Genomic DNA, 17,225 nt, shown 5'->3' with positions numbered 1-17,225 from the left:
GATAGCCATGGGTTTCTCCACGCTTGAGGACGCCACCGCTTTGTGCATTCGTCATTCTTTAGCTCCGCCCACACGATACGCCTCCAGGCGCTCGTTTTTTTCCGGAAAGACTCGGTACAGCCCATATTTCTTTTATAAATGTAATAAAACTAAAGACTTTTCGGAGATATGAAGGATGCAATACTACTCTATAGGTACTCGAGATTGACATGAGATTGACTGAAACTGAGTGTTTCACCCCCCCTTTAAGGTAATTGAGAATTGCTATATAGTATATATAATTTTTAGTGCTGTCAAATCAATTAATCACTTAACCCACTCTTACACCTATTCCAGCTCAAAAGCAGCAAACATGTTTTGCAATGTATTATGAACTCAATAAGTACATTGTTCTTACATTAAAAAAAAATTCTAAGGTACATAGTGGTTCAATTGTGACTTGAATTTGTTTCCTTATGCAGTTTTGATGTAATTTTCTCTCTTTTTTTCCATCCAGCCAAATAATGGTCACCTGAGTGTGTTTTGTGAATTGATGGGCGTGACGTATCAAGACATGTCTCATTGGCTGTGTCATAAGAAGCTGAAGACGGCAACTGAGACGTACATAAAGCCCATCCCCAAACTACAGGCCATAAATGCCCGCGATGCACTCGCTAAACATATCTACGCCAAACTCTTCAACTGGATCGTGGACCATGTGAACAAAGCACTGCATTCTACGATCAAGCAGCACTCGTTCATCGGAGTCCTTGACATTTACGGGTGTGTGTTCATATAGACACGCACACATCTTTGAGAACAGACAGCACTGGTTCGGTTTAGAGTTACAGAAGTGAATTGTGGTGTTTTGTTTTATTTTTCCAGGTTTGAGACGTTTGAAATCAACAGTTTTGAACAGTTCTGTATTAATTATGCCAATGAGAAACTACAGCAACAGTTCAACATGGTGAGACCTTTGAGCCACTTCACACGACACCATGGGCCCTTTAGTTTCAGCCCGACGCCATTATCATTTTCACGTCCTGCGCCATGGGCGTAGTTGCGCCTACACCCATGGGCATGCTGGTCTGAAAAAGAAAAGTGTTCAGGCGCATTGTTGGCGCGTTGCTATAATCTGAAATACGGCGGCGGCATTGACCAACAAAAACCTGGTTTAAAGTCAATAGCACAGTATTTTTTCTGTTATTTAAAGGGCACATTAGTAATAGGCACCTATAGGCGGGTACACAATGCACGTACACGCGCACACAGATAAAAATGTCTACATGTCATAATGCATAGTCATTGCATGTATAAGAATTATCTATTTGCAGTAATGACAAATTAAATTGGCTACTTATTTAACCAATTGTGGCAATATACACGTGTATTTAAACTGACTAATCAGGTTGGTGGTGTCTACAGTGGGTATGGAAAGTATTCAGACCACCTTACATTTTTTGCTCTATTATATTGCAGCCATTTGCTAAAATTATCTAAGTACATTTTTTCTCATTAATGTACACACAGCACCCCCCAATTAACAGAAAAACACAAAATTGTTGACATTTTTGCAGATTTATTAAAAAAGAAAAACTGAAATATCTCATGGTCCTAAGTATTCAGACCCTTTGCTCAGTATTTAGTAGAAGCACCCTTTTGATCTAATACAGCCATGAGTCTTTTTGAGAAAGATGCAACAAGTTTTTCCCACCTGGATTTGGGGATCCTCTGCCATTCCTTCTTGCAGCTCCTCCCCAGTTCTGTCAGGTTGGATGGTAAATTTTGGTGGACAGGCATTTTCAGGTCTCTCCAGAGATGCTCAATTGGGTTTATGTCAGGGCTCTGGCAGGGCCATTCAAGAACAGTCATGGAGTTGTTGTGGAGCCACTCCTTTGTTATTTTAGCTGTGTGCTTAGGGTCATTGTCTTGTTGGAAGGTAAACCTTCGGCCCTGTCTGTGGTCTTGAGGTTTTTTGTCTAGGATATCCCTGTACTTGGCCACATTCATCTTTCCCTCGATTGCAACCAGTTGTCCTGTCCCTGCAGCTGGACAATACCCTCACAGCATGATGCTGCCACCACCATGCTTTACTGATGGGACTGTATTGGAGAGGTGATGAGCAGTGCCTGGTTTTCTCCACACATACCACTTAGAATTAAGGCCAAAAAGTTCTTCAGTTCAAAAGTTCATCAGACCAGAAAATCGTATTTCTCACCATCTTGTCCTTGTTGTTTTTTTTGTTTTTTTTAGCAAATTCCATGCAGGCTTTCATTTGTGTTGCACTGAGGAGAGGCTTCTGTCGGGTCATTCTGCCATAAAGCACCGACTGGTGGAGGGCTGCAGTGATGGTGGACTTTCTACAACTTTCTCCCATCTCCCAATTGCATCTCTGGATTTGGGTTCTTCTTTACTCCTCTCACCAGCTCTAGGAAGTGTCCGGGTCGCCCCAAATGTCTTCCATTTAAGAATTATGGAGGCCACTTTGGAGGCTCTTAGGAACCTTAAGAATTTTTTTTGTAACCTTGGCCAGATCTGTGCCTTGCCACAATTCTGTCTCTGAGCTCTTCAGGCATTTCCTTTGTCCTCATGATTCTCATTTGCTCTGACATGCACTGTGAGCTGTAAGGTCTTATATAGACAGGTGTGTGGCTTTCCTAATCAAGTCTAGTCAGTATAATCAAACACAGCTGAACTCAATTGAATGTGTAGAACCATCTCAAGGATGATCAGAAGAAATGGACAGCACCTGAGTTAAATATGAGTGTCACAGCAAAGGGTCTGAATACTGAGGACCATGTGATATTTCAGTTTTTCTTTTTTAATAAATCTGCAAAAATGTCAAAACTAGCAAAAGTGTATTCGGACCGCCCAAAGTGCACTTGCACTGTGTGCTTTAAAATAGGGCCCCCATATCTCATCGCTTCATGTTTGATTGTTGATAATTATGTTTTCTTTTTTTTTATTTTTTTTTATGTACCCTCCTGTTGTCTTCTCATCTTCTCCGTGCAGCATGTGTTTAAGTTGGAGCAGGAAGAGTATATGAAAGAGCAGATCCCTTGGACTCTCATTGATTTCTATGATAATCAGCCATGTATCAACCTCATTGAGGCCAAGATGGGTGTCCTGGACCTACTGGATGAAGAGTGCAAGGTACATTTTCTGTCTTATTGTATATTAAGATGTGAGTGTACTTAATCTTTTATGTGATTGGCTGTGTTGAAATTGTATTTTATTTTTATGGCTTTGTGAATTAAAATCTTCAGTAAACAAAATTCTAAATATTCACACACAAATCCAGTGTGATGCATAAATGTAACAATTTGCAAATTCAACATTTAATAATTAAATTTAGCAAAATAGTTTTTAAACAACATGTTTTATTGATTTTAATTGATGTGTATTTGTGACACATGTATGCATTTTTGGCATTCAATGCAGATTAAGCTTTATCAACAGCATCTGTACCACAGAAAACATTTTTGTCGTGTTACACTAATTCACTTACTGTGCTATGCAGTCTGTGGGAAAACGCAATATACATTTAAACACACTCAGATTTGAAAGTTAAACATAAGACTAGAGTTATAAAATAACTTTTTCAATCACATATTTCTGTCATAACCACATACTGCCTATAAACCAGCTATTAAATTGGCTGCATTGCAGGGTCCAATTCTCACTATTAACTACAAATTTTGCCTCAATAAACCCCTAGTTACTGCTTATTTATGGTTAGAAAGGTAGTTATGTTTAGACATTGGATAGGACTAAGGGATGTAAAAATATGGTCAGGCCGAACATGCATCAATATGTGCTTTATAAGTTCTAAAAAACAGAAATTGTTTTAGTAATATGCATGCTAATAAGTTGCTAATCTAGTTGATAGTGAGAATTGGACCCTAAACTAGTGTTACCAACAAACATCACATGTGAAATATAATTTATTCCTGGGATGACAAACCTAAATATTCAGCAGCCATTACTCCAGTCTTCAGTATCACAGAAATCTGCTGATTTTGTGCTCAAGAAATATTTCTTATTATTATCAATATTGAAAACTGATATGCTGTATTTTTGTGGAAACCAGATTTGTAAAGGATTATTTGATTAATAGAATGTTAAATTTGAGGAACAATGTCATTACTGTCAGTCAAGTTAATTTGCTTTTGCTAAATAAAAGTAATAATCTCTTTTAACTTTTGAATGGTAGTGTACATCACTGTTAGAAAAAAAGAGAAACAAGAACTGTGTTGTGTAATTGGAATCCTGTTTGAGACTACAGTTCTTACTTCATATACTGTACAGCCTCTCTTTTTCTTTCTTTCTCTTAGATGCCGAAGGGTTCTGATGACTCCTGGGCTCAGAAACTGTATAACACTCATTTGAAGACGTGTGCACTTTTTGAAAAGCCACGGATGTCCAATAAAGCTTTCATTATTCAGCACTTTGCAGATAAGGTACACACACACACACACACACACACACACACACACACACACACACACACACACACACACACACACACACACACACACACACAAATACAGTTCTGATAAACTGGGATATACAGTACTGTATGTGTCATTTCATATATAAATATCTGACCACAGTGAAATTGTATTTCTGTTCCAAAAAAACCTACTGAGCGGCCTCGCACATAATACATCTGATCGGTGCATGTTCATCTCACAATATTAACAGCATTCATAAGCCACGTGCCACCCTAGACATGACAGAGTGTGAAGTTATGTTCTTTGCTTTGCCTTTTTTTGTGACATGCTAAAATTGCCTATTATCAACAGTCTTATGTTTAATATAAGCTTTTATGAACTAATACACAATATAATGAAGCAAATTATAATGATTTGTCAAGATTCACACATAATAACAGGCTGACAAACACTTTCTGGAATCTGTTTAGTGAATCCAGGTGATTTTATCGGAGGAATAATTACCAGGATGTGCATGCAATCCAACTCAAATAATATGTGACCCATGTTGGCAAAATGAATCGCAATGAGCAAACTTTCAAAAATGATTTATAATTATTTTCACATTCTCTATTAAATAAACCTTCAAAATGATGTATGATTTGTTTGAATCGGTCATAAAAATGACGGAACGACACCTGTTTGAATTTGAGTCAGCAAATATAAAACAGACTATATATTAAGATCTACTGTACCGCACGGATCTAAATTAATGTAACAAATCAGATGTTTTCCCCCGACAGTTAACCAAACGTTCACATAAGACATAACAGATAATGTTTGCATGAATACACGCCAAGACAGATATTGTGAATATAATACTGTAATTCTGTGTATATCGTGATCGCGCTTGAGTAAGATCGTTTTCATGGAAAAAGGAAATACAAAAAAAGATTATTTTAGATGTTTAATTGCTATTTGGAGCTTAGAAACATGCTAATGCCAAAACAACTGAGTCAAGTCTCCTGTGTGCTTCGTAAGGGGCGCACATATGTCTTCACGTGAGTTTATGACGGGTATGGATCTGTTTTTAGAAATGGTGTATGATATCTGTGAGGGAACACTCATGGAGAAGGAGGGTGGATATCATAAGTCACATTTAGAGTGTGTGATAGAAATTTAATGCACACACACACACACACACACACACACACACACACACACACACACACACACACACACACACACACACACACACACACACACACACACACACACACACACACACACGCACATGTTGGTCTATGTGGTTTACAGGGACTCTCCATAGGCGTAATGGTTTTTATACCGTACAAACCGTATTTTCTATCCCCTTACACTGCCCCTGCCCCTAAACCTACCCATCACAGGAAACATTCTGCATTTTTGATTTCTCAAAAAAACATCATTTAGTATGTTTTTAAGGCCATTTGAATTATGGGGACATTTGATATGTCCTCATAAACCACATTTATAGAGTAATACCAGTGTAATACCCATGTAGTTATACAAATTAGTGTCCTCATAAACCACATAAACAGGCTCACACACACACACACACACACACACACACACACACACACACACATGTCATGTTTCCATGTTTTATGGGGACTTTCCATAGGCGTAATGGATTTCATACTGGACAAACTGTACATCCTATCCCCCTACACTGCCCCTGCCCCTAAACCTACCCATCACAGGAAACAGTCTGCATTTTTACTTTCTCAAAAAAACTCCTTCTGTGTGATTTATAAGATGTTTTCCTCATGGGGACCTAAAAATGTCCCCACAAGGACAAGGATTTCGGATATTGCCATCTTTGTGGGGACATAACGTATCCCCATAACGTAGGGATTACCAGGTCACACACACACACACACACACACACACACACACACACACACACACACACACACACACACACACACACACACACACACACACACACACACACACACACACACACACACACACACACAGCAGCTTGTAGCTTTCGTAGACTTAAGCCATGACCACACACTGTATGATTGCCACAATTTGACCTAAATCATAATTCAAGCTGAAGATTAAAAAAATCTAAACCCGCTGACTCAATTAAAGTGACAACAAACCACCACTTTTTCCACACGTCTTATTTTATTTAATTTTTTCCCCCAGTTTTCTTTTCAAGAGAATCCAAGATCAAAATTAACAGGAGATTGTTTTTGTTTGCTTGCCACCATTTCTATCCCTCATGTAACTGCAGCTCACATCACTGAACATGTCACGGATTGACATTTGACAGCGATATTTTTGTGTGATTTTTGCTATCAAAATTTAGAGACAGTTGAATTAGATAATATTTATTTTTGTGATTAAATGTAAAAAAATAAAAATAAAATGGGAATGGGGTTATTTTGCGGTGAAAAAAAAAAACAAATTATGGAGAATCGCAAAAAAATGTGACATTTTGCTGACATTTTGTGACATTTCTCAGTTGGAGAGAGTTGCAATTTATTTAAATAAATATCCAAATAAAATAATTTATTAGTTCTTAATTAATTGTATAAACTATAATACTGATCTGCCAACATAGTCTCTATATGATAAATTAAAATAAGCTGATAACATCACTGTTTTCTCCAGAACGACTGTACAGCCGAATCAAATTTTCTTGCAATATTTTCCTGTTTAACACTGTGAAGCTGCTTTTGAAACAATCGTCATTGTAAAAGCGCTATAGAAATAAAGTTGACTTGACTGACTTGACTTAAAAATGGGCAAAATTGGTAATTAATTGGATTGTTAGATTAATTTTGTCTGCTAAAATAACTAAAACTGTAATAAAAATTAATACAAAACAACATAGATATAAAAAAGCATTCAAATTAAAACTGAAAATATAAAAATATTTTAAAACAAAACAAAAAATGAATATAAAATAATTCAAAAAATGAATAAATAATATAATAGTATCGCTCATCTTAAAAGGATAGTTCACTTTAAAATGGAAATGCTATCATCCTTCACTCACCCTCAAGTTGTTTCAAACCTGTATGAATTTCTTTCTTCAGCTGAACACAAGGGAAGATTCTTTGAAAAATGTCAGTAACCAATCAGTAAACTGGAACCATTGACTTCCATAGTATTTTTTGTTCCTACTATGGAAGTCAATGGTTCCAGTTAACTGATTGGTTACTGACATTCTTCAAAGAATCTTCCCTTGTGTTCAGCTGAAGAAAGAAATTCATACAGGTTTGAAACAACTTGAGGGTGAGTGAAGAATGACAGAATTTTCAATTTAAAGTGAAGCTACCCATTTAAACTATTGCCAAAATCTTTCAAAGTAAAGACATCAACAAGAATAGAGAAGTGCAATTTTCAATTTGTGTAATTATACTGCTGTGTAGGGACTATTCGTAGACTCGTTCATGGATTTTCTTTCCTATGATATGATATGATAACCTCTAATGTCTCTCTGTGTCTGTCAGGTGGAGTATCAGTGTGATGGTTTTCTGGAGAAGAATAAAGATACAGTGAACGAGGAGCAGATACATGTTCTTAAGGCCAGTAAGGTGAGTGAATACATCTCTGTTTCACTTATTGAAATGAATACATCAAGGCTTTCTATTTGCTTATGAGTAAGGGCTGTAATGTTTAGGTAAAAATGTATCTGTAATGTACCTGTTTATTAGCCCAACATTGAGAGGTTTTAGTTAAAGGAGTAGTTCACTTCAGAATTAGAATTTCCAGATAATTTACTCACCCCCATGATCATCCAAGATGTTCATATCTTTCTTTCTTCAGTCGAAAAGAAATTAAGTATTTTTCTCCATACAGTGAACTTCAATGGGGTACATTGAGGTGAAGGCCTAAATTCCAGTTTCAATGGAGCTTCAAATGGATCAGTAATTTTCTAAAAAAAAAAAAAAAATTATATATATATATATATATATATATATATATATATATATATATATATATATACACTTTGGACCTTCAACCCGTTGTACTCATTTGAAGTCCATTGTATGGGGAAAAAAAATCCTGTAATGTTTGTTTAAAAGCCTTAAGTTCTTTTCGACTGAAGAAAGAAAGACATGAACGTCTTAGATGGCGTGGTGCTGAGTAAATTATCCGGAAATTTTAATTCTGAAGTGAACTACTACTTTAAGTTATTGCCTACATAGTGAGACAAAACCAGCATTAAAATCAGTGTTAGCTGAAGCCAGGCTGTTTTCATCCAAGATTTTTGACCTCAAACGAGGCTTAAAGTCTGAGAAGGTCAATGACACAGTGCCATCTGCTGGTAAAGGAGCATTAGTGCATGTCATTGTCACAGTCCCAACATATGTAAACAGCTCAGGGAGTATATGTTTATATTTCTAGTTCTTTGGACCCGTACTTATCCTTGTCCTGTCTTAGTTCACTATGTTACAATATCATAAGTCACAGTATCTTAAGCTGTTTTTAAGCTCTAAAAAAGAGCTTTTGTATGACTCAGCAGCTCTGACTGCTTCAGACAGAACGCTACTGCATACCTGCTCCTGTTATGAGGTCAGACGTCACCTGTCAGATGTGTCTTCATGGCCTGGGGTGTGTTCTGTGGATTTTTCAGGAAGGCATTCCAACATATTGGGCAACTGAGACACAGGAACACTGAATGAAAAGCTGCATAGATCAGAGTTTCCCAAACCTATAGCTCAAATGATCAGATCGTAATAGCACAGAACTTTGATATAAACCATGGTACTAAATTATTGTATTTTTAGCGTTTTTTTTTTTTTTACCATCTCACAATTCTAAGAACATTTTGCTAACGTTCTTATTAAGTTATTTTTGAATGTTCTCTGAATGTTCAAAACATCCAGTTTAAAAAAATAAAATAAAAAATTCTGTCTTGGTTATATGAATGTTTTGGGAACTTCCAAATACAATATTCTGCAAACACTATGGGAATGTTACTTTTGAATGTTCTCTGAATGTTCTGAAACAAGTACATTATTAAAGACCAGATAACTTTAAATTAATATTCTATTAATGTTACTGGAAGAATGTTTGAGAGAACATTCTCATATTTACTTGGTACTCAAATGTATATCAAAGAATACCATGGTATTCTTAGTGTGTTATGTTTTTTAGTGAAGTAGCCACAAAAACTTCTGTGATTTTTACCGACCTGACCTGACCTGACTTTTAAAAAGTCTAGGGGTTCCCAGGGTCAAAGAAATAAGGAAATATTGTTTTTAGGCTTAGAAAAGTCATGGAAATATATACAACTGTGAAAAATCATGGACCAGTTATGTTTATATATAGATATTATAGATTTGTCTAGTTCTGCTTAGCTCTAACATGGGCTTGATTTTTCTTTGTCAGTTAAATCTCAACAAAACAGGTTTATAATAATACAAATGTATAATAATAATAATCCTTATCTAGTAATAGGGAAAATAACCTTTCAACAACTTAAAAAAAATAATTGGCCAGTTTCATATTTAGTTTAACACTTATTAGATTTTACTCAAATGTTTTGATTTAGAGAATGTTAGTCCACTTTTAAGCTTTTTGATTTTTTTGATTCTGTAAAAGCAAATCATTTTTATCTGTATCTGGGGGTTTCTGAATGCTCTTTAACGCTTTTTCTCCTCAGCATGAGGCAGTAAATGTGTGCGGTAAGAGCAAACACATGCCGTACTAATCCAACCTGCCTGGGAAAAAAATATTAATGCCTTAAACTGAATGATAGAATTATTCTTTAAGTCAAGTATTATTTTAAATTAACAATTCATATCAGTAATAGGCTCAACTCTCTGGTGCTTATCCAGATCAGTCTGTTAGTTGGTTAATCCCATTCGTTCACTTCACATGTTACACAGGTCATCTGTTTTTCCCATATTCATTTTCTTCACATTCATATCATTGATAATCTGTTGATATCATAATGTGTATGTTTGCTTAATTCATCTATGCATTTATATTTTCTTATACATTTGAAATAAAGCCAGACATCAGCTAAAAATCTTAAAAACTAAACATTTTCAACCATTCTCCATTCATTGTGCCATTCATCATTTGAATTAATTTGTTCGACAAGACGAAATTTGGCGTTGGCTTGACAAAGTCTGAAAATGTGTTAATTTCAGTGATTTAAATTAAGCAATTTGTCTTACGTGAAAATGAATACAAAAAATAAACTCAAACAAAAAAAACCTCTCATTCAAACAGAGCTGAAATTGACAGAGACAGAAACATCCCTACTATGTACTCTATATGGAACATACTATAGTAGATGCACAGCTAAATGAGTTTATGCAAATATTGTTTTAAGACTTCAGACTTATTATTTCACTTAAATGTTTTTATAATATTTTTAAGCCTAATAACGATGGCTTTCAATTATACTGTCATTTTGAATGGCAATTACACATTTCATTTACTGTAAAAAATTATGTACAGTAATAAAGACATCCGTTGCAGTATTGGTATCAGTGTTACTGGCCTTCATATTCATAATAATTAGTTAATTTGGAGATTCAATGTAAAAATCTGTATTACAATATAAAATTGCAATGCAAATTTTAATGTTAGGTGTGATTATTCATGATTAATTAAAGAAAAATGTGATTAATTAGTTACATTTTTAAATCATTTGACAGCAGTAATGGATATTTATACATGGACCATGAAAGGAGAAATTTAGAATGAAATTTGATATTTCGTTGTCAAGCCAACATAACAATATGGTTCAGAGCTGGTGTCTGAGCTGCTTTGCTGTTCAGCTAGTACATTATATCTGTATTTTCTGCATTTGTTAATTCTGTTTCTGTTTTCTCATCGTGTCATGTTGTCTATGTGTTGTTTGTGAACATGACAACCTGTACCCCTGCAGAAGGTAAAATTAGCATATACACGCTGCCTCTTTAGCTCGCTATCTCTCTATCACTGCTGTCTAGTAGATACAAAATTAAGATTGGATAGTTTGGGTGTGTGTGTGTGTGTGTGCGCGCGCGCGCGCGTGTATCAGCATGTTCAGTATGCTGCTTTCTGCTGTTCAGGGCACAATCTCAATACTGCATTGACTCTGAAGAAAAAAAAAACCTGCTTCACCTCTAGAGCCTCCAAACACCATCCAAACAAACTCAACTGCCCAGACAGAGTTAAACATCTGTTTATTTCAAATATTTTTACATTAACTGGACTTTTTGTCCTTTCCAGTACATTTTTGACACTCTTAAAATTACAGTTCACCCAGAAATTAAGATTTAGTCATTATTCAATCACTCTCTGTTCATAGTGACTGGCCCAAGAAAAAAAAAATAAAGTGGTCTTCATATCAGCTTTATCTGAGAAACAGACTGAAATTTTAGTCATTATTCACTAAGGGTGCGTTCACACTTGTCATGTTTGGTTCGATTAAAACGAACCCTGGTGCGATTGCTCGGTTAGTGCGGTTCATTTGAACATATGTGAACGCTGCCATCCGAACCCTGGTGCGCACCAAACAAGCGGACCGAGACCGCTAAAAAGATGGGTCTTGGTCCGCTTCCAAACGAACTCTGGTGCGGTTCGATTGATATATGAACGCAACACGGACCAAAGACATGTAAACGAACCAAAAACCGGACGTAATGTCACAAGATGCAACGCATAGTCAGCTGATTTGACGGCGCGGAAAGATCGTGTATCCAAAATGAATAACTTTAACATTAGAGGGCAAACGTAGAGCAGCGAGGAGGTGCCTAATCAATATTTGGTCCGACGAGCATGTTTCGAAAATGCTAGAAAAAGCGCACAAAAAGCACACCTGGTTCTTCTCATCAAAGGACCTGTGTTTCCCATTATTAGCAGGTACAGACGACAGATACGGCCGTCTCTTTTCTGCACAACGGAGGAAATACTGCTGCTGTTTTGAACATTTTATGAGCTCTTAATGAGTTCTCAGCTGGTAAAAATAATTCCATATGTACACGCATAAAATGATCGCGTTTAATCCAGGACACAGCATTGTTTTGAATGTTCGGTAAGCAGCTCCTACGTCATATAAGCCGACCAATCAGGTTGTGAACATCTCCCTATGCCTTCTGGTTCGGTAACTTTAGGTTCGCTGTTAAAAATGACAGTGTGAATGCTAAGCGGACCAGGACTATATGTTTTGTTTTTTGGTCCGGACCAAACGAACCAAACTAACAGAACTACAAGTGTGAACGCACCCTAAAAGACTTTGCCTCCACTGAAACACCCAAATCAAAGGCAGGTTTGTAAAAAACGTTCCAAAAGGATTTTGACAATGAGACCATAAGGGCATCTTGCTACAAAAGAAAAGTAAAAGTATTTTTAAGTTAAATGGATCAATCTGGTATACTTTTTTGGTCAATGGACAACTCAAAAATGTTGCCCTCAATGTCTTTGCATTTAAAATGGACTTAAACCTCTTTTTAGCTATGATAGTGAAGGCCAAACTATTTCAATATAATAATAAATATAGCTGCAAGCAGTCATTATCGGGGCCAAGCTCAAAGAAGTCAATAAGACATGCTAACATGGCTGGGAGTGTCAGACCAACTGCAACAATGAGCCATTAAAGACCTATTCAGATCATTTTAATAGCTGTAAAATTATAAACACAGTAAATTATAAGGATTTAATGGTTTATGACTGTTGACTAATAAAAGTTATTAGTAGTTATTTTTGGAAATGTCATGTCAATTTTTGACCACAAGGTGGCGCTGCCCCCAAACTTTTTAAGTACCTACAGGACATGCTGCAGAAGACACATACGATACGCCAATGTATTCGTAAAATATAGAATTTGTTGGACAAAATTCAAAATGGCCGATGCCATTTCGTAATTTTTGGCTAAAGCATCCAGCAAAAATGGCTTAACATTTTTTTATCTCCGCACCACTTGGTGGCACTGCAATGAAACGCTGCAGGCCACCTCAAGTCATGGTGGTCATAACCATAGACAGTAAAAGAAATGGACACAGCCACCCCATAGACTTCAAAAATTGAAGTCCATTAGAAGCACTCACTTCCTGATGGCTGAGCGTACTGTGCAGGCTCAGACTGAGCTTGACGACGTAGATGTGGCCTGTGCAACCTGTCTGACAGTTGTAAGTCTTCTAGTAGTTGTGGAAAGTGAATTCTAAATCACGTAGCTTAAATGTTTTTTCCCGTTGCTTTTGGCTCCCTATCGGCTTCCCCCCCATTCCTCTCCCTTGACTTTATCGGACTTTGTCTCCACATCCCCCCCGACTGTACGTCTCATAGACAGTAAAAGATAGCCTGCGAGCGTCTCCTCCTGTCTATATGGTAATTTATCTACTGATGCAATCTTAAGCCTATTTTATTTTACAAAAACAGCTTCCACGGGGCGAAAGTATAAGATACAAGGTAATGGAGCCTTTTATACATTGTCGTGTTTCTTTAGAAATAAACAATGGACAAATGGAGTCTTTAAACGCCTCAGATGTAAAGTTATTCACTGTCAAAGTGATGCAAAAATGAATAGGATTCAATGGGATGCTAACAGCAGGTGATGGCTTGGTTAGCAATGGCCGCCCCTATGGGTGGTATGCGTTCTGAGTGCTAGATTACCCGCTTGGTCATGACACACACCAAGTTTGGTCAGAAGATGAGCTGGTTAGATTTTTTTGAAAATTGGAGCAACAGCCTAGAGGTGTTCAAAAAAGTATTCAAAATGGCATTTTCATGATGGAAAATGGCGACAGGGTGCACATAGTCTTAACCCAACAAATCAGATGAATACAGAATTTTGTTTCTAGCCCTTATGGTTCAGTAGTTATGAGCACAAACAACCTTTGGACAGGTGGTGGCGCTAGAGGGATTGAGTTAGAGATTCCAAATTTGCTGTAATGACCATTCTGACTGTCCTCTATCAGTGTGCCAAATTTGTATAACTGCCCGACTAGCGGTTCTATGGTCTGCTCTAGACTCCCAGAGTGAAAGGAGACCTCCTCATTCACAGCCTTTTCATTTGGTTGACAGATATTTTGCCAAATAAATGTCTCAAAACACAACATTAAAGATCTTTATGAGTTATGAGATATGTACAGATATTTTCGGTTCACTATGAAATTGGGGCAGGGCGCTAAGTTAATTAACGGAATAGTTAACCAAAGTTAAAACATAACACAGATTTATAAAAATACATAATGAATGCAATTACATTTTTGGGTGAACTACACTTTTAAAATGCAACAGTCAAAGAAATGCACGTTTGCCAGGGTACACTAAAAACGTAAAAACAGACCTACCACTAGAACACGGAGCTGGAGTTTGTTTGTTTGCTGTGTGGAGACTTGATGTTTAAATTGTTGGTCCCATAAGGACTCTTATTTTGCTTAGACTGCATGCTGCTTAGTACCAGCACTAGTGTCCCTCAGATGCAAACTCTTAGCGATCAGTGTAAATGAGACCCTAGGGACATTATCTGAGTACATGGCCCTTTCTGTTCATTAATATCCCACTGTATAACGATTTGCTTGCCTTGACGTGCATAATTGTTAATTATGCTTTGCTTACTTTGTAGTTATTCTGGATTAAATTAAGTGGGACTAAATAAAGATTCAGTTCCGTAAACAAAGGCTACTACATACTGCTAAGTTTGTACAAAAACATGAATGCTAACCATTTAACACAATTCGGTTGTAACTACCTGAAGTTTTCAGGAGTTCACTTTTATAAAAATGGATAGTTCCTGTCCTTGATTATGATTGGCTGAGCCACAGTTGTAAAATACTTCTGTGATATCATTACATCTGTATTACTGTTGTTGTATGTACTGTTAAGTTTCTTAAAGCCATGGTTCTAAAAAAAGTTATTATAATAATCACTGTAAACGAATCTGGTTGTCACTTCAGTAAATAACTAAACCGTGTACAGTATGAGTGACAAATGACTTTATCAAATTTATTGAGTCCATAACAATTTGAATTTAATTACCTTTTTTAAAAGCTAATGGCAGTTTTTTATTTCTATGTCAGAAAGTTCCTCCTTATGATGATAAAGTGCCCCACATGGCTTGTATGTTAAGTCTGTCTTGGCTGTAATTCCCAGTTTGACCTGCTGGTGGAGCTGTTCCAGGATGAGGAGAAAGCCACAAGTCCGACTGGTGCTGCTCCTTCAACTGGAGGACGCACTCGCCTCAGTGTCAAACCAGACAAGCATAAAGCCGGCCATGCCAGCAAAGAACACAAAAAGACAGTCGGATTGCAGGTAGAAGCCTGCTCTTATTTTTTTCACTTTCATTGAAGATCTACATGAATTGTGTTGTTGTGTTATGTAAATTAGTAAGCAGTGATAGTGAATGAGATTACTTCTCTCTCTGTTTAGTTCCGTAACTCTCTGCACCTGCTGATGGAGACGCTGAATGCGACTACGCCACATTATGTCCGCTGCATCAAGCCCAACGATTACAAACATGCCTTCACGTCAGTTTTTCTTGTTTTTCATCAGCTCTCTCTCTCTCTCTCTCTCTCTCTCTCTCTCTCTCTCTCTCTCTCTCTCCATATACTTTGATCATAAATTGAGATTCTCTGATCTTTTGAAATATATTGTTAGTTCACAACAACAGAGAACAAAAAAGGCTGAAAGTCATTAACACTGGCATGTAGTATATATATATATATATATTCAAATATACAAAGTAAGTATACACAGTACACACATTTTGTAAACACTTTTATTTTGGAATGATTTACAATTTTGTTTGACAGCCGAAATAAATATGCAGAAAAAAATGTAATATCCATTATCAAATCACATCATTAATTATTGTGGGGGAAACAATGTAAATCAAGAATTGCCTCCGTGGTTCTCAACCTAGTTTACTAGTTCATATGATGTGTAGGCCAAATATTTTTTCATCATGAGATTATATTTAATATATAATTTTGAGCTGTTCTTATTAGTGTAGTTTAGTTTATTAGTTTATTATAACGTGGACAGTCTTTAGCCTCTACGGCTATTTTCCAGCTGTAGTCCCCGGCCCGTTGTTTAATAGGCATACATCAGGTAAATGTGTGACACACACACACACACACACACACACACACACACACACACACACACACTTGAGGCAAGCACAAACAAACAAGCATCAATTACAAAGACATAAAAGCAGTTCATGCATTAAAAATTTACAAATTTCGCACACAGAACAGTCATACAAAGGCCACATTAAGACACAAGACCTAACATTTAGGCAGGCAACCAAAATCGAAAGGCAGCAACATGACCATGTCACATCACAAATAGATCCCATCTGTCAGATTAATGTGTGCAGTTATAATGGTCGGACAGCCAGTTTTTAGGGTGTGTAGTAAAGGAGGAATACGTATGTATGTCTTTTATTTTAATGGGCAATGAGTTCCAATTTCGTATTGCTATAACAGAAAATGATAATTGACCAAATGTGCTTTTTCTGAATGGGATAAGAATGTCACCTCGTGTAATGCTTCTGGTGCTCTGACTACTATCATTATGTTGAATTATGAATTAATTTAAAGGCGCAGGAGCAGTCTTATGCAAAACTTTATAGACCAGAGAGATATTTTTATATCAGTTTTTATTTTACTCTATATCAGTAGATTTTGCAGAATTGATGGCGATGCTAGGCTGAAATCTGATTTCTGTCATTACCAGGTTTGACCCCAAGAGGGCAGTGCAGCAACTGCGTGCATGTGGAGTTTTGGAAACAATCCGCATCTCTGCAGCTGGTTTCCCGTCTAGGTACAATGAAGATCTATACATTACCATGCTGAACTCCCT

The 17,225-nt window shown here is 36.7% G+C and overlaps 1 protein-coding gene across 1 annotated transcript in view; it reads left to right on the top strand.

Annotated features, from left to right (window-relative positions):
• Positions 1–17,225, top strand: part of myo5aa (myosin VAa) — a 130,757-nt gene that overhangs the window by 63,784 nt on the left and 49,748 nt on the right. Inside the window, exons 10-17 of the mRNA XM_067419641.1 lie at positions 497–762; positions 865–946; positions 2,992–3,132; positions 4,314–4,439; positions 7,925–8,008; positions 15,513–15,671; positions 15,789–15,886; positions 17,100–17,186. Coding sequence (XP_067275742.1) covers positions 497–762; positions 865–946; positions 2,992–3,132; positions 4,314–4,439; positions 7,925–8,008; positions 15,513–15,671; positions 15,789–15,886; positions 17,100–17,186 — 1,043 coding nt within the window. The remainder of the gene's footprint in view (positions 1–496; positions 763–864; positions 947–2,991; positions 3,133–4,313; positions 4,440–7,924; positions 8,009–15,512; positions 15,672–15,788; positions 15,887–17,099; positions 17,187–17,225) is intronic.

This window comes from Pseudorasbora parva, chromosome 16 (assembly GCF_024679245.1).
Source record: "Pseudorasbora parva isolate DD20220531a chromosome 16, ASM2467924v1, whole genome shotgun sequence".
Taxonomy (NCBI): Eukaryota; Metazoa; Chordata; class Actinopteri; order Cypriniformes; family Gobionidae; genus Pseudorasbora; species Pseudorasbora parva.
This window is presented reverse-complemented; position numbering and strand designations above follow the sequence as displayed.